The 21652-nt window shown below is 47.4% G+C and overlaps 1 protein-coding gene across 1 annotated transcript in view; it reads left to right on the top strand.

The window, feature by feature from the left end:
- The window catches only part of LOC146822325 (uncharacterized), a 670174-nt gene that overhangs the window by 493725 nt on the left and 154797 nt on the right, over window positions 1-21652 (top strand). Inside the window, exon 10 of the mRNA XM_085610040.1 lies at window positions 4967-5113. Within this exon, the coding sequence (XP_085466166.1) occupies window positions 4967-5113 (147 nt within the window). The remainder of the gene's footprint in view (window positions 1-4966; window positions 5114-21652) is intronic.

Genomic DNA, 21652 nt, shown 5'->3' with positions numbered 1-21652 from the left:
GTAGAGCTTAGAAGTAAACAGTGCCTAAAATGGGTTATCTAGTCTCGCTGGACTGGGGCAAACAAAAAGTTTGGGCTAACCGTGATAGAGTGCCGGTCAGCAAAAGTACCTTTATAGGTCACAACGGCGAGATGCGTTCAGAGATGCATCTATGCGGGTCACACAGTCGAGGGATGTGTCGATCTTCTCCGTACGTTGATGGTGATGCGTCGGTTCCGCATTCGGGAGCCATGGAGCGATGCAGCGGGATTCTCCATGCAGTCTAGGAGATTAGTTGTGCTCTCCAAGCTGCAGCCATGGCTACACATACGAATAGTTGATCTTGGAGGGCAAAGCGCTGGCCCTAATGCGATGCGCCTAGTCTAACTCCTGCAACTGGGTTGATCCCCCTGTTGTGCTACCGCAGATAGGAGATGAATTGAAATCGGTGTTGCAAGTATTTGGACCATTTCTAGTGAGCCAGGCACATGAGCAAGCTTAGAGACATTGATATCCCCGAGTCTCAAACAGCAGGAAGCAAGCCAACAAGCAATTAGAAGGAAGGCAGCGTCTAGCCCTCCTTTAACCATGTTAGGCAACAGCAGGCAGCATGGCAACAAATAGAAAAGCAGGCCTCCCAGATCATCAGTCCTTTAAGCAGCGCAGCAGCTTTCAGTTGCAAGTCCAGTAGAGTCTGATTTGAGGAGATCAGAGCCCCAGTACTTATGAGCAAAATGCCTTTCATGTGGGGGGATGACTTCAAAGCCGCTTTTTGAAGTGCAGAGGACCCCTTTTCTTCTCAGCCCTGTCTGCTAGGCTATCTATGGGGGTAAATCAGCTCTTTGTGAGGGAACAGGACACTGTCTATTCAAGTTAAGTGTTAGCCCCTCCCTTCCATCCTGCGCAGGCAAGGCAATTAGAATGCAGATGTGTGCAGAGGGATACACAAACACAGCTATGATTCCTGTGTTTGTGACTATAGGGAACGCACAAAGTGTAGCTCTCACTCACCCATACGTATATTGGAAACAGGCCGTCAGGCACTTAGAGCAGTAAGTGCGGAGAAATGTCCACTTTCTAAAAGTAAAAGACACACAATTGATGGACGGAATGCAGAACAAATCAAAACATTCACCCCCAGTCAAGAGATCTGGGTTAAATCCATCATTCTTTTGCTCACCTTCCCACCCCAGTTTAGACCTGGCCATATGCAAATCAGTCTTGACCCTGTGCCTCATGGGGGCAGTCCAGCCCGAACTGCCAAGTCAGGTCTTCCATGGACCGGAAACAAGCATTCTAGGACCGGTTTCGGGGTTTCACCCCTCTTCAGCCAGGATAGCTTGATTCCAGTGGCACAGTGAGCCCGAGACCCACGTCTGGGCATACCGTGCGCACTTAGGGCGCGAAGCAAAAGACACACAATTGATGGACGGAATGCAGAACAAATCAAAACACTCATCCCCAGTCAAGAGATCTGGGTTAAATCCATCATTCTTTTGCTGAACCGTGCCACCCCAGTTTAGACCTGGCCATATGCAAATCAGTCTTGACCCTGTGCTTCATGGGAACAGTCCAGCCCGAACTGCCAAGCCAGGTCCTCCCTGGACCGGAAATAAGCATTGTAGGACCGTTTTCGGGGTTTCACCCCTCTTCAGCCAGGATAGCTTGATTCCAGTGGCACAGTGAGCCTGGGACCCACGTCTTGGCATACCCGGCGCACTGATTTGCATATGGCCATGTCTGAACTGGGGTGGCGGAGTGAGCTAAAGAATGATGATGGATTAAACCCAGATCAGTTGACTGGGGCTGTGTGCTTGCATTGTTCAACACTCTGTCCATCATCCCCTTTGGTTTCACTTTCTAAAAGTGACATTTCTAAAACAGTAATGTTAAATCCAACTTGACCACTAAGGAGGATTTATCATCACCATTCCGAAGATATGAAACATGAAAACGTTACTCCTCTCTGATGAAGAATTACAGCTTAAAGGTGTATTTAGGTTTTCCCTATGCTAACATATGAGAGGGACTGGCCTCATAGTAGTGAAAAACAAACATAGCTGTTTGTCTCTAACAGAACATGCAAAACATAACAGTACATGTCCTACCTTTTACTTACATAGCACCGTGCCCTTAGGGCTACCTAAGGTCTACTTTAGACTAACTTATATGAGATGTTTAAGGCTTGGCAAATAGATTTAAATGCCAAGTCGAAGTGGCAGTACACTGCACACACAGCCCTTGCAGTGGCGGACCCGAAACAGGTTTGAAAGGCTACTTTTGTGGTGGCACAATCAGTGCTGGGGACCACTAGTACCATTTAACTTACAGGTCGTGTGTATATGGTATACCACTTTACAAGGGACTTTGAGGTGGATTAAATATGTCAATCAGGTATACACCAATTACACACATGTTTAGGGAATAAGCATATGCACTTTAGGTCTGATCCGCAGTGGTAAAGTGCACAGAGACCTAAAGGCCAACAAAGAGATTTTAAAAAATGATGGCGGTATAAAGCAAAAAGATTGGAGGAAGACCAGCCTAAGGATACCAGGTCTAACACACGCCCTTTGAGGTGACAGTAGAATTTCAATGTTTTGGGATCAGATGTCGAAAGCCTAGCATTGATGCATACTATATCAACTCTGGATCTGGACGAAGCGTCCTCGACGTGCCCCTTCCAAATAGCGATTCATGATTGGTTACTAAACCCATTTCTCTATTTTCTAACGTTTTAATGTATTAGTTTACAATCTTCTATCTGGCAGTTGTACCAATCAGAACAACTTTAGAAACATATCTTGGATTCAGAGGCATCTTAATTCGATACAGAACAAAGACTTGCACTAGCCTTACACCCAAAATCAGGATGTTGAGAGCCTTTGAAAATGTATTTGATTGGTTCAGCATCAAAGCTGAAGGAAGAAACAGGTGAAACATTTCAAGGAAAAAGGCAGTGTAGTATCCTGTTTACGTAACTATCCTGTTACTTTCTCCCCAGCTGCTCAGCCAGTGTGAATGGGCTGCGTGGAATGTTGGTGTGAGGGACATGAGTGGAATGTGTGGGTGCCTGTGAGGGGAGGTGTGACAGTAGGAGCGTGGGCTTAGCAGCAGGCAGGCTGCTCCTGGTGGGGCTGCTCTACATGAACCTCCCAACCTGTAACTAAGACTCAGTAAATCTACTTGAACCTCCATCTCGGTTACTGGATGTCATCTTTACGGTCAGAAACATAGGGGCATATCAACAACAACCGGCGATAATTATTGCCAAGCGCACTTAGCGCTAGGATAATTATCGCCGGCTAGCGTGGATTTTTATCGCTGAGATAGCGTGCTATTAGCAACACTTATCTCAATAGTGATAAAAATCCTCACGCTAAGTGGCTAACGTAAGATTATCGCTGGAAAGCCAGCAATAATGTCACGTTAGATTGTTGATAGGGACAGACAAACTTAGCCATGATATCCTCCTTCCATAGGATATCATGGCTAAGTCAGAAAAATACCAGACGTAAAAAAGCAGCGTTACCCGAGGTTAGCGCTGCTTTTTTTGTCTCTACAGGGTTAGCGATATTCTTGATAATAGGAGAAATGTCGCTTAGCGACATTTCTCCTATTATTTTACTCTGGAACGCCTCCTTTGCATCTCATTAGAGATGCAAGGGGAAGCGTAGAGTAAAAGGGTGCTAACATGCATATTTGCATGTTAGCACCCTGTTGTTGATAGGGTGCTAGTTTTAGCTCTGCTTTTTTGGCTTTTAAAGCCAAAAAAGCAGAGATAAAGCCCTTGTTGATATGCCCCATAGTGCGCTAAAGAGAAAAAAAATAAAGATCAGAGCATGAAGCAGACTCTGGTTAGAGGAGAGAGCAGGGAAAGGATTCCGTTCAGGAAGGGATACTTTATGTATCCAGAAAGTGAGATGCAGACATTGAGATTGTGAATATAAAACGAGCGTGACTACTCTTCTAGCAGGAGGCAGCACAGGGAGGGGCTACTCCAGAAAAAAATTGAGAAATGCTTGATTGTTTTTTGAGTTTCTTCAAATCCACACCTAAGGTTTTCTTGTTCCTAAATTTCTTCTGGCTTCCTAACTTTTATGGCAGAGTGTAAATACTGAAGTTGTGCGAGGAGGGTGGCTTTGACATTTATGTGAGACACTTGCATTTGTTTTTGGCTTCATACCCCTCTGTTCCTGTCCTATTTAACCAATAAATTGGTTATTGGAATGCGAAGGTGATAGCGAATACAAATACAAATTATTACTGGACTGAATGGACTAGAAGCTTTGGGGCATAAGCATTAAGCAGCAAACATACAAGATTCAAAATGCCATGGATGATTGTTTATATGCAGGAAGGGAGCCCTATAGTGCAAGGATGCCTGCGTGGGCGCATGGCAGCTGAACCCAGCGCCAGCGCTGGGGGAAACGCTGGGGTGCACAGCATTCTTGTGAATACGGTGCATTCCTGCATTTTCAGAATGGAGACGCGTGGCGTTAGCAATGTTAGCGTCTCCTTTCTGTTGTAAATATCCCCCTTTGATTCTTCCTCCGCTGCACACAGCAGCAGACCGTGAAAACAAATCACCTGCACTCCCTTCATGGACACTGAAGCATCGTGCAGAAATATCTAACAGCATCATCTACGACACTCTCCTCAGACGCTCAATCAACTCTTCTATTTTTTTTATTTTTTTTGCCTGGCAGTGAGATATTTTATTTTCAATTACATCATTGGGTGACATGAATCGTTTTGCAGTTTCAACAACTTGCAAACATTTATATATTTGTTCAGTTTGTTTTTTGGCAACAATCTTGGTGATTAGTGGATAGGATGGCGCAAAGTGACTCAAAGCACTGCGTCAAACACTTGCCATTCTAAAACTCTGAAGACGCAATGCAAAATTGAGCAGCGCCACTCGAGCGCCTGTGCAGCCATTAGCGAATAACTGCTGTTGTGTTAATTGGTGTTTTTTCTTTTACAGACAAAGAGGGTTTGTGTCCTCAGGAAGATGATAAAATAAGATGTACCTACCCATTAAAGCCCGACGTGTGCCTAAGTGACGGCGACTGTCCCAAAGAGGAAAAGTGCTGCGGGACCTGCACAAAAAAGTGCACCAAACCTCAGCGTGGTATGTGGGTAATCTCATGGCCTATTGCATACCATAATGTACTCATATCTAAGAGTGCAGGGTTTCATAACTCACAGGTGAAACCAATAACATAGAAATAAACCAACCCCATGCATAAAAGCAAGCAAATCCAGAAGCAAGATTGGAATAGTGCCTTGTAATTTATCAACTTGGTTTTATGTATTTAGCAGGTAGATTTCTATCAGAAATGTTGTACATAGCATCAAAAACACTCTAACAGTGACTGGCAATTTAGCAAAACACATATAACTGGCTGGAGATGGAGAAAGAGACGTAAAGTATGACAATGCATGCGTATATGTAAATTAAAATACTTGCACATTACCATAATTCTGTGTTCCTCGGATAGGCCCGCCAAGGATGAGAAGACAGGCTGAAGGCCTGTTTGCTGGTGGTAGTTATGAGCCAATGAGGGGAGGCCTACCTGATGTTGGATGGGAAAACATAAACCCTACACAGCACATAGAATCAAAAACACTATGGGCCGCATGCATCAAAGTCAGGATTTGCGATTCCTAAATAGCAATTTATGAGAAATTGCTATTTAGGACTCGCAAATCCCTCTCCATGTAGGAATCGCAAAAAAAAATAGTGATTCCTACACATTCCTACACGCAAATTGCGACTCGCTATTAAGGAATGGCTTCCCATTCATTCCCATGGGCCTAGAGGCCCATAGGATGAATGGGATTGCATGCTCAATTTGCAAGTACCAAATAGGTACTCGAAAATTGCGCATGCAATTTTGCACTTGTGGTGCACACACATGCCCTAAGGGCATGTGTGTGCACCACAATGCACTTTGAAAAATGCATGTATTTGCATTTTTCAAAGGAATTGCAAATTACCATCAACTTCAAGTTGATGGCAATTTGCGATTCTAAATTGTGAAAACGCAATTTGCGATTGCATAAAGCATCGCATTTGAGGGATCTCTTTGTGATTCCCTAACTGCATCCGCAATTAAGGGAATCGCAAAACATATAGCTATTTCCCTAATTGCAAATTGCTAAAAAGGTACATGCATCTCAAAAGGCCATTTTGCGATTGCAAACGGCCTAATTTTGCGATTCGCACTATTTGCGATCGCAAAATAGTTTGATGCATGTGCCCCCATGTGCCTCATTTATGAGATTTCGCTGTGACTCTACAGCCTTAGAGCGTCAAATCCTTACAGCTGCTTGAAGCAGGCGTAAGGGATGACGCAGGCCTTTTGACATAGGGCTTGCCCCATGTGAAATGAGACATTGCCGGAGTTGCGTCAGTTTCCAGAGACACTTCAGCAATGAGCCATTTTTGCCCCGACATATCCGTCAGGATTCCTGACGTATCTGTCAATCCCTGGGACATGGAGCGCCGTACAGTAAATATTGCATATCCATGGTGTTGCAAGGAGGGCGGACTGAAAAGTGTTGCATCGCTTTTTTACTACAGTGATGAAACACTTTTCATAAATGAGGCCCTAACATGGTACATTGTCAATTTGGCCAAACACATATTACTGGTTGGAGATGGAGAAAAAGTTGTAAAGTATGACAATGCATGCATATATGTAAATTAACATTATTCTGTGTTCCTCGGACAAACTGTCCAAGGATGAGAAGACAGATTGAAGGCCTGTTTGTGGTTGGTAGTTGTGACCCAATGAGGGGAAGTCTATATAATGTTGGATGGGAGAACATACACCCTACACAACACTGAGATACTACTGGGACTAGCCCGAGCGGTATAGCTCCCCCTTTCTATATACCCTTGGAGGGGTATGTGCCTCTCATCACCCACTGTGTAGCGCCCAGGTGGCTCACAACAGGAGTTTACAGTCAAGGTCAGTGTGAGCTGTGCAGGAGCTGAGCCTTAGACTGTCTTAACAGAATTTAGGTTTTTGTAAGCTCTTGTTTTAGGAACAGCATCCAGCTTGGAGCCAGTAGGGGTGGGAAGATGTGGTGAAGTCTCTGACTTTGTCGAACAGGGATATTGGGGTGCAGTTGATAGGAGCTGCATCCTCAGGTTAAAGGGACTCAGGCTTTCCTAGTGCTAGTGGAAGGAGATGTGGGAAGATGTCAAGAGGAAGAGGATGGATCTTGGAATAGCAGACAGAGTCATACATGGGGAGAAGCAGAAGATGTCATTTTATTGGGAAGTGAATTGATCTTACAGTGCATTTCATTATAGCAGGAATAGAAAAACAATGTTCAATAGTCGATCCCCTAGATTCACTGTTTGAGCTGATACCCAACCCTTCTCAAATCATTCGCATAAACCATTCTCTTAAGGTAAGTTTCTGCCAGGTCCATAGTCTTCATTTTCTGTTCCCATTCCTCAAACACATGGGTAGCTGTCGGCCTCCATGTTTGATCTGCCTTGATTATATTGTTATTTCCAACTTCCAGGGCTACACATTTCTTCTAAGCTCTTGCTATGTCACCGGTACTAGGCGGGCAACAGAATGTCTTCCTAAGGACTTCCGCCATCACTAACCTCTCTGCCCGAAAAATAATGTCTCAACTGCAGGTACTTGAAGAAACTACTTTTGAAATTAATATTATATTTTTGTCTGGCTTCTTCAAGCCTGATGAAACTTATTTCATTCTTTGATTGTTTAATTTCCCAAACATCATTATCAGCCTTTTCATGTACATGGTAGACAATTCTTTAGGGAATGTAGGTTTGCTCCGCAGCGATAAGTCTTTCCTTCGGCCATATGTCTCAGGCCTTCTTATCCATAAAAGCATATATCTGACAAACAAGTCTGAAATGCAATACTTTTTTATTTTCCAGGATTCAAAAGTTTGCAAATGAAGCCCTGTAACCCTTACATCTCTGTCATTACCCTGACGAGGATTGTATTATATTGAAATATTAATTTCTGTATCACGAGTCATTGCAGTGTCTGAGATGAGGCCCTAAGTAGTATAATTCTAAACTGGGAAGTATCCAGCCACCTCTCTCCTACAGTAGGCAAGGTCTTTCCTTGCAACTCATGGTCACTCACTTCCCCACATCAATAACGTTACTAACCATTTTTTAAAACCAGATTTATTTATGGGGGGCAATTATCAAGATCCTTCTTTAGTTTTGATCGTAATCTATCATAGTTTAATCAAGAAATGTCACCTGCTGATGTGGGAACATATACTACAAAGCATCTGATTGGGCATAACATTACCACACTGTGATGCACAGTGACGTGAATAGACTGGATAAATAATACACCTAGGGCCAGATGTACAAAAAAAACAATTTGCAATTTCCTAATTGCTAACGTTTGTGATTCGCAGTCAGGAAATCGCAAAATGGCATGTACATATGGAGACCGGCAGGATTTTGCGATTTGGTAATGAGTTGTTTTGCTGAGCTGGTAATCACATTTTGTGATTACCTCATGGGTCTTAATTTCCAAATGAGGGCGCAAATTGCGAATGAACTCACAAATTGCGACCGCTTTCCATAAAACTGCATTTTCTCCTTCCTGAGTGAGGTCCATGACCCCAGAAACAGGAAGTACTACCCAGGAGAAGTCAAGAGAATAGGCAGAGTGTGGAAGGAAGTACTACTGCACATTCCAAATAATCTGAGGAGACACAAAACCATTAAAATGAGCCAGAAAAATGGCCAGGCACCAGGTAGAGAAGAGACAGGGGCAAAGAAGCGCAAACTGAAGTTCTCTGAAAAAGAACTGGAGATACTAATTGAGTACTGCTGCAAGAACCATGTCGCTGTTTGTTTGTGCATCCATGTATGTGCCCGAGACCTAGAAACGTAATGTCTGGTAGGACATGCAGCAGAAAATAAATGCTGTAGGCGTCACTCCGCGCTCGTTGGAATAAATGAGGAAGAGGTGGAAGGACCTCTGTTTCGCACTAAAGAAAGGCTGGCTACAAGCCTGAGTGAGTCCCCGGACGCAGGAGCGGGTCCCTCAACTGTACCCCCACCCACAACACTGGAGGTAATGGTGGAGACTACCCTGGAGCCAGAGGCAGTTGTTGGTTTTGACAGCCGACACTTCTACATCTGCACCATTGCAAAGTAAGTGTACCTCCTTGTAACTGTATAACACATGCATTTTAAATATAGCTGATGCGAGTTGAACAGTATGAGACCATTCCACATCTAAAGTATCACTTATGGTGCATCGTGGGACTTGTAGTCAAATAATGACACAGTGCAGTCAGTTTCAGACATTTACTGCATTATACTGTACAAAGACAAATGGGTTCCCCATATAATAAAAGTAATAGCATGTCTATTCTCCAAATAGATGCACCTGAGGAAGAAATGGAATCCTCAGCTGGTGAGGGAGAAGAACAGGTCCAAGTGGAGGAGGGAAAAGCAGGATTATGGAGATCCTGCCCAGACCACCTCATGCCCACTCCAGAGATTCTTCTTACTCCCCACGGTCACCATCAAATGAGGATGGCATCCAGCCGCCTACTCCAATCAAGCCACAAGTTGTCAGGCCCGACACCAGGGTACTGCAGTGCATGCTCGTAGGTGCTGTGATATACCTTACGTATAGCCGCCTTCTGGGTCCCACCCAAATGCCGAACAGAAAGCACTGCTTGGTGGTCTTGAGGCATACAGGCTGCAAATTCAGCGCTTGCAGCACAAAGAAATGAAATTAGGAAACCGTAAATTGCATACCATTCAACATACAATATCAGTGGGCTTCGATACAGTAGGCACATAAATAGGCATCCTCACTGATCTCATAGCTAACTATGCACACAGATGGCAGAGGACACAACCAACCAGAGGTGCAGAAAGAGTAGCAGAGCTGTGTAAATGGGTGCCTTAACAAGGTCCATTGGAAGGCTTGCACATGCCACCTCAGCCTTGTTAAAGCTCGCTGTGACACTGCAGGTGGAAATGGGGCACTTCAGTGGAGATGTGGAGAGAATCCTTGGCTACATTTCCACTCAGTGGAAGCCATACAGAGAGAGCTCAAGTTGCAAGTGGGGTGGTTGAAGGGCAACCTGACAGCAAGGAATTGTAAAGTTCCAGCAAAATCTCTGCCGCAGATGCATGAGTGGTGCAACGTAGTAGTAGGCGTACTTTGGCACCTCCACATGGTGGCACGTCCCATACCGGACATAGTCCCAGGTAAAATTGAAGGTTATGGATGCTGGCGTGCCTGTATATTTTGTTTAACGTCAGGTAGGTGCTGTAACTAACCTATGTGTTGACGTAATGTTGGGCACATTTATGTGCAAAACAGGTATTCATAAAACAGCAGTGAAACACCTGACAAAGGTTTGTTCACTTTGACCACTCAAACTATTGTGCAAGTATTTTTTTCACTATGTTGAACTTACCATGATTTGCCTTGCAGAGTACTGTGTGGAAATGTTGTCCCTGCGCCTCCTGCCCTCAACTGATTTGCTCTCTGCTGTTGGATGCTGAGCTAGGTGTCCAGGTTGTTCATCACCAGAGTCAGAATCTGGCACTGCAATGTGTAGGCCTCTGCTACAGGCAATGTTGTGTAGTGTGGGACAGGTTGCTACCACCTTACAGGCAATATCTGGTGCATATTGCAGGGCACCCCCACTGTTGTGCAGGCAGCAAAACTGTGATTTCATAAGCCCAAATGTCCACTCAATTACAGTTCTGGTGTGACGATGCGCTGCGTCGTATCTCCTCTCATTCTGGTTGGTGAGAGAAGTAGTGTGTGAGAATCAATGGGTGCAGGGCATGCGCATTGTCACCTGTAAATCATACATTAGTGTGAGGCAACATATGTTTTGTGTGTATTGGGCAATGACATACTCGTTTGGACATGTACTTTCTGTACCTAATGAATATCCATCATCAAACTCCCCTCTTCCCTGTCGTCTGTAAATTCCGCTGTGCCTACACATATAGAGACACTAAATCAATGATTATGTTGTGGGCAATGCATACAATTTGATTTTTCAGGGAATGGGTACTTATGAGGCTCCTAAATAGATATTCAGTATGGGATGGTGGACATATGGACGTGTCCCATCTATACACCCAATGACATGGGGGATATTGACAATCCTGTAAAATTACAGTTTTGTACGTTGTATTTCCTGCATATTCCTGGGCAGATATATGTAGCGGTTGATGTAGATGTAGCGGTGCATCTTGCAATATCCTGAAATGCAAAAGAGCACTTTGAGGCGCCCCGCCTGCAACAGCTTTCACATCCTGGTAAATTCCACTGGCTAATAGGGGTAACAAGCACAATGTCACGACTTGCTCCATGCCTTCTCATGTCCACCACCAGGGGGCTGAACTGTGGGACTTACCAGTGTTCTAATAAGCTTACAAACCCTGCCCTGCATGCATATCCTAATTTACAGCCATTTGGACGCTATTTGGGAATTGACATCCGTTCCCAATCCATGCCAGGTTTTGTGAAAGCCAGCCTGCTCATACTTGAAGCCAGCCTGCTCATGTTTGGAACTCCACTACCTAGAATTTCCTGCTCACTGCTTCGACTCCACCTATGCAGGCCAAGGATGGGTGAAGGGATTCAGCTCACCTGTGGCTGGCTGCTGCTAGCCTGCATACACCTGCTGCATGTGATTACTGTGAGCTCTTTTAAGCCCCAGTCCCCCTCAGGCCAAGGTTGGTCATTGTAGTTGTATTCCGGTGAGACCGATCCTTGTTTCCTGAGCTGTTTGATATTCCTTGATTCCTGAGCTATAGTTAATCCTTGTTCCTTGATTCCTGAGCTATAGCTATTCCTTGTGCCTGAATTAGCACTGTCTGCAGTGCTACCTTGTTTCCTTAATTCCTTAGCTCTTGTTATTCTTTGGTCCTTTTCCTTGGCTCCAGCTATTTCTTGTTCCTGATTTACACTGCTTGCTTCTTGTTTCCTGAGCTGTAGTAATTTCCCTGCTCCTGACCGAGCACTGCCTGCAGTGCTACCTTGAATCCTGAAGCTTTAGTAATTCCCTGTTCCTGAACCAGCACTGCCTGCAGTGCTACCTTGACTCCTGAAGCTTTAGTAATTCCCTGTTCCTGACCGAGCACTGCCTGCAGTGCTACCTTGACTCCTGAAGCTTTAGTAATTCCCTGTTCCTGACCGAGCACTGCCTGCAGTGCTACCTTGACTCCTGAAGCTTTAGTAATTCCCTGTTCCTGACCGAGCACTGCCTGCAGTGCTACCTTGACTCCTGAAGCTTTAGTAATTCCCTGTTCCTGAACCAGCACTGCCTGCAGTGCTACCTTGACTCCTGAGCCTTAGTCCAATTCTTGTTCCTGCCCCAGCACTGCCTTCTATGCTACTTTGTGTTCTTGATTCCTGAACCTGCCGTATTCTAGTGTACCCTTGTAGGCTTCCCTACTGTATATCCCTTTCCAGTCCTTGCTTTTCTTCCCATTTCCTTGGTTCCAGTTCTAGTTTGCTGTCTTTCTATTCTGCTGTCTTGCTTCTGTTACCTTGTATGTTTTTTACCTGCTTTCTGCCAAGTTTGCCCTGTGATTTCCTTCCTTTCCTGTTAAGCTCTCCTCCTTGCTAGCTCCTTGTCTATTGTGCTTGTGTGTAGTTCTACCCCTTTGCTGTTCCTGCCTTGCGTGTTCCTGTTTGATCGCCAGGATCCGTGGGCACAGCTGATTACCTAGGTGGTGTTTCTTTCTTGTTCACTGTGAGTAGTGTCTTTGAGTTACATTTATAACATTACCATAGGTATAAGCTCCACAGACCCTGCTTTGCATACATATCCTATATGTGGGTATTTGCAGTCAGTATCTGTAACAGCAATTGTGGGTGAGGAACTTACTGATTTTCAGGCTTACCATGTGGAGCTCCTGAGTGCTTTACCCCACATTCCCTTTATTGGTAGTTTTGTATTATATATATATGCCTTGCACATCCGTCGTGGGTGTAGTTAGTCTGAATGCTAAATTGCCTTGTGAGTGCCCTTCTATTCTGAGTCTTGTTCACTTGTACAGGCTTCCCCTTTGAATCCATTTTTTCCTCTGACTTCTTGTATGATCCTGGGCAGCGCTATACTCTTCTTTCTGTGTACGTTTTCTACCCAGTTCCCAGTCCTTGCCCAAGTTCCTGACTGTGTTGCCCACATAGTCCCAAATAGTCCCTGACACACAATATCTGCACATGGGTTTGGAAAGAAGTGCTGCGCAGAGTACAGCTTTCTAAATGTGGTTTAAAAGCTCTATGATATCCAGGTTGACTGTGCCACTTAGACTGCATTGGTCATAAATTTCATCTTCTGTTCATTGGAAAAGGGTCATCCTGGCGCAAAAATCCTTTCTTGCCTCCAGGTCCTCCTGTGCTGAGCTGCCAGTATGCGCATCCTCCTTGCTCTCAGGTACAGAGCAGCCATTGCGGATAGTCTGGGCCTGCTTTTATAGTGTAAGCCTATTTACTACCTGGTTTGAATTGGATGCAAATTACATGTGCAAATGGGTCCAATTGCGAGTGTTTGCTATTTCCAACTGACTAATACATTGAGTTTGCGAGTCATTATTAGCGATTCCCTAGTACTGACTCACTATTTTCATTCGCAAAATTATGTGAGTCGCAATTAGGTCGCATCGCAATTTCAGGTTAGTGAATGGCTTTCATACATAACATACGGCCCTTTTTACATTCGCTAACCAGTTTGCGACCGATTTGCGACTTGTAAATCATTCGTAGATCTGGCCCCTAGTCTTTCTGTTGTCTCGTTACAGAATATGACCCCTGAACTGGATGGTATTGTTTAAGTCCTTGGTAAAGAGGGGGAGGATGAAGCTGTCTTAGTTGAAATTAAGCTACAGCGGTGATTGTCTTCACAAGACTTTTCCAGACGACACTGCGTGGCCGCCTTGGGGGAGCGCATCATAAGTGTGGCAGGGGAGGTAGTGCGTCACAGGTGTGGCCTGGGGGGTGGGGGGGAGTGCATGAGAATTTTCATACTTGCCTGCTTAGAGCACCTCTTCTGGTAGAGGAGAAAAGGCTTTGAAATCAAAAACACTCATATTTATAAGTAGTATATTCCAAGTCAGGGTTTCTGGCCATGTGTGTTCACATTTACCACAGTTTGTGCTGCTCACCAGTCTTTCCTCATATCCCATTGTTTCTCTGTTGCATTGTTTATTGTAGCATAAGGCATGATCTGTGCAAGCTTTATTCTTCATTTATTAAAGGTTCAGATCTGTCACCAACTGGAGCTTACGCAACCTCCTACGCTGTTGAATGTAATGTCTAATCTCTTACTCTGTGTGGGGGAACCTCAAGCCACCATTCTTCTCGCGCAATCAATAAAAAAGATAAAGCATTGACTTCATGTGTGACATGTTGCGTTCTGACTTCTTGGTTAGCAAAAGAGATTCTCATCCAGGGGATACTCATCAATAGTCATAATCTATGAATAATACCCGCGCATGTGCGGGATCCCGGAGCATATAGAAAATACATATATCTACATATATATCTGCATATGTGAAAACATATACATGCAGTCTAAAATGTTTCAAACATGGCAAAAATGCTGAAATTACATAGGTTGCATTGTAGTAACCCTAACCCATTAGGAAAAAAGGAAGTACTAAACAATTGTCATACAATAATGCTTTATTGCCATAAAGCACACTTGTAATTGCAGGCATTTGCCTGTAGACTGCAGCAGAGTACTAAGAAATAGAGAAAAACTGACACCTTGTCTTTAAGGCATTAGAGTAGGGGTAGCGTGCCTTTAAGACCTGCAGGAGACCCCTTGCTCCCATGATGCACCACAGGTGGCAGTTAGGTCAGTTCTTTTTTCCGGCTCCTTCTATGAGGATCCTGGAGCTTGAGCTCTTCAGTTTTTTGACTGAAAGTGATTTAATTGATATTTTCTCAGAAAACTTGACATTTTCTGACCCCTTAAGGCTTATTCTACTGGTTTTTTGGTCTATCACAAATTTTTTCCAGTCAGAATGCCTGCCTTATTCAAGAAATGCCCTTCCTGTGGCAATAAGATGGCACTTCCAGATCCACACTCTGTGTGTATTGTGTGTCTTCCGTCCTCACACAATCCTGACCAGTGTCCCCACTGCCAAAAAATTTCCAGGTGGACTCTGAGTGACAGAGCGCATAAAACTTCATGCCCAGCTGGAGAAGGACAGAAGCCATCATGGAGGTGACCATTGAGTCTTCAAACCACCTTCTTCAAGCAAACAACACCAAAAACGGTGACATACCACCTCTCCTGAGTCCACAAAGAAGAAGGAAACAGGAGATTCGCCGTCGAAGGCGCCGTCGAAGAGACCCAGACACTCTTCAGCGTCGAGAGACGAATCACCATCTCGACGTCGAGATTCTTCGCCGCATGCAAGTAAGTTGGCGTTGAGGCACAGCACTTCAGGCTCGAAGGCTGTAGGTCCTAACAGACCTGAAAAGTCTCCGTCGACGTCGAGGCTTCCATCGACGTCGAGACACTCCGCCACGTTCGAGGGGGCCGGCGTCGAGAGTCATGACGGTGAACATCTTGCTGCAAGTGGGCTTGTAGACGTCGAGAGCTTTGCCGAAGTCCCAACACTCGATGTCAAGAAGATCGACGTCGACTCGGCGCCATGGGAGATCGACGTCGAGATCACCAGGTCGACGGCGGAAGTCGACGTCGAGATCGCCCCATCACCGTAGGAGATCGACGTCGAGATCACCAGGCCGACAGCGAAATTCGGCGTCGAGGTCTCCACATCGCCGTAGGCGATCGACGTCCATACCACCGTCGAGAGCGGGACGGCGTTCCCATAGCAGATCCCCTTGATCTACGTCGATGGTGACGCAGACTTCATCGACGTCGAGGCATTCGACGTCGAGGAACAAAAGTGCAGCGGCCACAGAGGAGATGTCATCTGGGGACCAGTCATCATCTCAAGGACTGCATATTGTGCAAATGTCATCTGAGAAATCTCCTAAAGCTACAGAGAAGTACGGTCTGTCGCCTCGCTGGCTGGAAGGTGTTGGGACAGGTGACTGCAGGAGTCCGGGCTCGGACTACTCTCGCACTTACTCACCTTCTAGGATCTCTCCTCAGAGAAGCAAGTCTCCCCACAGAAGACCAAGATCGCCTTCCATGCACCGATCACGGTCCAGGGATCGTCAGTCTCCCCCCAGGAGACCAAGATCACCTTCTAGGCACCGATCCAGGTCCAGGGGTCATCGCAGCTCTCATCATGACCGTCCCCATAAGAGAAGACGCATGAGATCGCCCACATGGTCTTCCTCTACGAGGTCATCGGTCCGGGACTTTTCTCCGACCTTCTCCTTGACTCCTCCATCGCGGGTGTCTCCCATCGATGACATCGCAACTTTCTCAGATGTCCTGGGTAGGGGTGCGCAGAAACTGAACAACACTTTGCATACCCCTGTAGTTTCCACATTGATCATTTTTGACACCTTACACCATCGCACAGCTCCTAGACCTCTGCTTCCTTGGACTCTTGGAACCAGCTATGGCCACATTCCTCACCCCTGCTACGGTGGGCTCCGTACCATCCAGGATTGCCCAAAAGTATAAGGCCCCAGCCGAGTTTCCCTTATTTCTCAGAGCTGATCCACCAGCGGACTCCGTCATTGTGGCGGCAGCCATGAGGTCTCACTCAGCCTTTGTGTCATCTTCTGTCCCCCCAGAGAAGGACAGTAAGCAGATGGACTCCTATGCCAGGAAAATGTGCAATACCTCGGCTTCTTCCATGAAGATCGCAAGTGCCTCAGCCCTTCTCGGGCGATATGACAGGGACTCCCTCTCAAGGTTCACCGAAAAGCTCCCCAAAGAAGACCGGCAGGACTTCAGCGAAATTCTACTGGAAGGTGGGCTAGTAGCCAATCAAGTCATAAGTGCAGCAACGGATGCTTCAGATCTCGCCGCTCATGGTTACTCCCATGGCATCTTTTCACGGCGCTCAGCCTGGCTGCGCCTCATAGGCCTCAAGCCTGATGCACAGAAAAAGATTCTAAATCTTCTGTTTAACGGTTCCTCCTTGTTCGGGGCTCACGCCGATGAGGAAATGAATAAAATGAAGACAGAGCTGGATACTGTCAAAGCTGTAGGTCTGGAGAAGCGCAAAGAATACCGGAAGCGCTTTCGTCAGGGCGACAAACGTTCCTTCCAGCAGAGGGTTCAAATCCCTCAATGGTCCTCCCAGAACCAGCAGAGGCCCCAATTCCAGCAGGGGGGTCGTGGCAGAGGAAGAGGGAACACCAAGCAGGAACAGTCCACCACTAAGCAGCATTCCAAACAGTGAGGCATTGCTTCCTCCGCAACCGTTCGCCACATGGTTACTTGCTAAGGTTCAAGTCTCCCCCTCCGCAAGTGCCCCTGCAATTGAAGCGCCTTCCTCAACTTCAAAGTCGGCTTTTACAGAACGAAGTATCTATCCTCCTATCCAAGAGGGCCATAGAGGAAGTCCCACCTCTCCAAAGAAATCAGGGGGTATACTCCTGCCACTTCCTTGTCCAAAAGCGAGGAGTAGCCAAAGAGTACAGACCTATCCTCGACCTGCGCCTGCTGAACAGTTTTATCAGAAAGGAAAAATTCAGAATGCAAGCCCTGCATCAAATCTTTCCGCACCTTCACCAGGGAGACTGGATGTGTGCCATCGACCTGCAGGACGCCTACTTCCACATTCCTGTCTCAGTGAAACATCGCAAATTTCTCAGGTTTCAGGTCTCTCGTCACCACTACCAGTATCGAGTGCTTCCGTTCGGCCTCAAATCTGTCCCACGGACATTCTCCAAGTGCATGGCAGTGGTGGCTGCCTTCCACAGGCGGAAGATCTTCGTCTATCCTTACCTAGACGACTGGCTCCTGAAAAGCTCCACACCTGTGCTACTCTAGAGCCATCTCTCATACTGCCTCAACCTGCTGCATTCCTTGGGGTTGCAAGTCAACTACAAGAAGTCGGTCCTCAACCCCACTCAATGGATACACTATCTGGGTGCCTCCCTGGTCTCCGCAGAGGCAAGCGTGTGTCCTTCGGAGGAGAGGTTGTCATCAATGCTTCTCAAGTGCCGCACTCTTCTCGACACTGCACTTTCTACAGCTAGGCAAGTGTCTTCACTGCTGGGGTCGATTACCTCTTGCATCTACATTGTAGCCAATGCACGCCTTAACCCCTTCAGTGCCCGCCCCTTTCCCCGCCCAGTGCCGGCCGTTGCATTAGCGGGCGGGGTCTATGACGAGCTGGACTCGTCATGGGCACAGCGCCACCGCGGCCCATGACGAGTCCAGCTCGTCATGGGCACTGAAGGGGTTAACATGCGGCCTCTCCAACAAGCACTCAAAGATCAATGGTCTCAGAGGTCAGGTCGCTGGTAAGATCGTGTCTCTCTCCACCAAGCTGCCTGGGACTCCATCAGATGGTGGATGAAACGTTCTCACCTGCTGCAAGGGGTCCCTTTTCATCAGACGCCTCCAACACAGACAGTGGTCACAGATGCCTCAATGCAAGGCTGGGGTGCTCATATGGGCCAGCTTCAGGTACAACTTCCCTAGTCCGACACAGAAAGAAGTTATCACATCAACTTCTTGGAGCTACGGGCGGTCCTTCTGGTGCTCAAATCCCTGTATCCGTCTCTTCAATCCAGCCACATTCAGATTCAGACAGACAACACAACAACTATGTTCTATCTGAACAAGCAAGGAGGCACCAGATCACGAGTCCTGTCTCTGGAAACCCAATCCATTTGGCAGTGGCTGCTGGCTAGAGGTCTCTCAATCGTCGCAGTCCACCTTCCAGGAACCTTGAACGTGCAGGCAGACGGCCTTAGCAGAGACTTCGTAGAAGCGCACGACTGGGTGCTCAACGAAGACGTCGCTCAGGAGGTCTTCCGGAAATGGGGAGTGCCGGACATCGATCTGTTCGCAGACGCGGCAAACACGAAATGCCCTGTCCTCGCGTCCAGATTCCCCCAGCATGGATCACAGGGGAATGCACTTTTGATCAGCCGGTTGCAGACATTGCTGTACGCTTTTCCTCCACTCCCTCTAATCCCGGCGGTCATACAGAAGTTCTATAGGACCAACACCAGAATGATCCTGATAGCGCCGGAATGGCCACGCCAGTGGTGGTACTCGTATCTCCTCCAACTGTCAGAGGTTCCACACCGGAGGCTGCCCTGCCGCTCGGACTTACTGACCAAGAACGAGGGGAGAATGTTCCATCCCAACCTCCCCTCCCTCCCGTTGACTGCATGGCTCCTGAAGTCATCCAGTACGGACATCTAGACCTTTCGGCTGACTGTATGAACATACTTAGAGAAGCAAAGAGGCTCTCCACTAGAAAGTCTTATGCTTTCAAGTGGAAGAGATTTTACCTTTGGTGTAGGGACAACGCTCTTGATCCGACTCAAGGTCAAGAGCAAGTGATTCTTCCATACTTACTGCACTTGGCAAGGTCAGGCCTGAAGTACCCCTCCATCAGGGTCCACTTAGCTGCTATCACAGCTTATAGAAAGTCTCCTACCCAGACCTCATTCTTTCAACTGCCTGTGGTCAAAGATTTCCCAGAGGGGCTTAAGAAAGTGTTTCCACCAGTGAGGTCCCCTTCGCCTCCCAGGGAGCTTAACATTGTCCTCACCAAATTGATGGGTGCTCCTTTTGAGCCTATTCATAAGGCATCTTTGCAGCATTTGACCTGGAAGGCTGCTTTCTTAGTAGCCATCACTTCAGCCCGCAGGGTAATTGAGATTCAGGCCCTATGCTGCAAGGAGCCTTACACTGTTTTCCACGCCAATAGAGTGGTGCTGCGGACTCATCCGAGTTTCCTGCCCAAGGTGGTCTCAGATTTTCACATCAATCAGATTATCAATCAATCAATCATTTATTTGTAAAGCGCACTACATACCCATCAGGGTTTCAAGGTGCTGATGGGGGGTGGGGTGCTGTTGCTACTGGTCGAAGAGCCAGGTCTTGAGTCGCCTCCTGAAGGTCAGCAGGTCTTCGGTTTGTCGTAGGTTGAGGGGGAGGGTGTTCCAGGTTTTGGCGGCGCGGTGGGAGAAGGACCTGCCTCCGGAAGTGGTTCTGCGGATGCGCGGGACCGTGGCCAAGGGCGTGGTCAGCGGAGCGGAGTTTCCTGTTGGGTACGTAGAAGGAGAGTAGACTGTTGAGATAGGCTGGGCCGGTTTTGTGGAGTGCCTTGTGTGCGTGGATCAGGAGCTTGAAGGAGATTCTTCTGTCGACGGGGAGCCAGTGCAGGTTCCTCAGGTGGGGGGTGATGTGGTTGCGGCACGGGACGTCGAGGATTAGGCGTGCAGAGGTGTTCTGGATTCTTTGTAGTTTGTTGATGAGCTTCGACGAGGCTCCGCCGTAGAGGGCGTCTCCGTAATCGAGTCTGCTGCTGACTAGGGCCTTGGCGACTGTTTTCCTCGTGTTAGTCGGGATCCATCTGTAGATCTTGTGGAGCTTGCGGAGGGTTTTGAAGCAGGTGGAGGAGACTGCGTTGACTTGTTTGGTCATGGTGAGTTTCGAGTCGAGGATGACTCCCAGGTTGCGTGCGTGGTTGGTAGGGGCCGGGGGGGTCCCCAGTGAAGCGGGCCACCAGGAGTCGTCCCATGCTGAGGGGTTGGGCCCGAGGATGAGGATCTCCGTCTTGTCTGAGTTCAGCTTAAGTCGGCTTTCCTTCATCCAGTCGGCGACGGCCTTCATTCCCTGGTGGAGGTTGGATTTGGCAGTGGAAGGGTCCTTGGGGAGAGAGAGGATCAGCTGCGTGTCGTCGGCATAGGAGATTATGTTGAGGTTGTGCTGTTGGGCGATGTGTGCGAGTGGTGCCATCTAGAAGTTGAACAGCGTCGGGCTGAGGGAGGATCCCTGCGGGACGCCGCAGGTGATCTCGGAGGCCTGGGCTCGGAACGGGGGGAGGCAGACTCTCTGAGTTCTGCTGGTGAGGAAGGAGGTGGTCCAGCCCAAGGCCTTCTCTCGGATCCCTGCGTCGTGGAGGCGCGTGCATAGTGTGCGGTGGCAAACGGTTTGAAATCGGTGGAGAGATCCAGGAGGATGAGGGCCGCCGTCTCGTTGTCTAGAAGGATCCTGATGTCGTCTGTGGCGGCGATGAGGGCGGTCTCGGTGCTGTGGTTGCTGCGGAATCCTGATTGGGAGGGGTCCAGGATGTTGTTGTCTTTGAGGTGACGGGTGAGCTGGATGCTAACTATCTTTTCGATGACCTTTGCCGGGAACGGAAGCAGGGAGATGGGCCGGAAGTTCTTGAGGTCGCTCGGATCTGCCTTGGGTTTCTTCAGTAGGGCGTTGATCTCTGCGTGCTTCCAGTCCTCAGGGAAGGTAGCGGTGTTGAAGGAGAGGTTGATGATGTTGCGCAGGTGGGGTGCAATGGTGCTGCCGGCTTTGTTGAAGATGTGGTGTGGGGGAGGGTCGGACGGGGATCCGGAATGGATTGTGCCCATGGTCTTGATTGTGTCCTCGATGCTCACGTTGGCCAGTTTCTTTCCTCAGCCGACCACTCCACTGACCAGCTCTTTGTCAATTATGGTTCAACAAATACCGGCCTGGCTGCTTCCAAAAGATCTATATCTAGATGGATCGTCTCCTGTATAGCCTTGTCTCA

The sequence above is a fragment of the Triturus cristatus genome, chromosome 6 (genome assembly GCF_964204655.1).
Source record: "Triturus cristatus chromosome 6, aTriCri1.1, whole genome shotgun sequence".
In the NCBI taxonomy this organism is placed as follows: domain Eukaryota; kingdom Metazoa; phylum Chordata; class Amphibia; order Caudata; family Salamandridae; genus Triturus; species Triturus cristatus.
The sequence above is the reverse complement of the archived record's forward strand: the minus strand, read 5'-3'. Positions and strand labels throughout refer to the sequence as shown.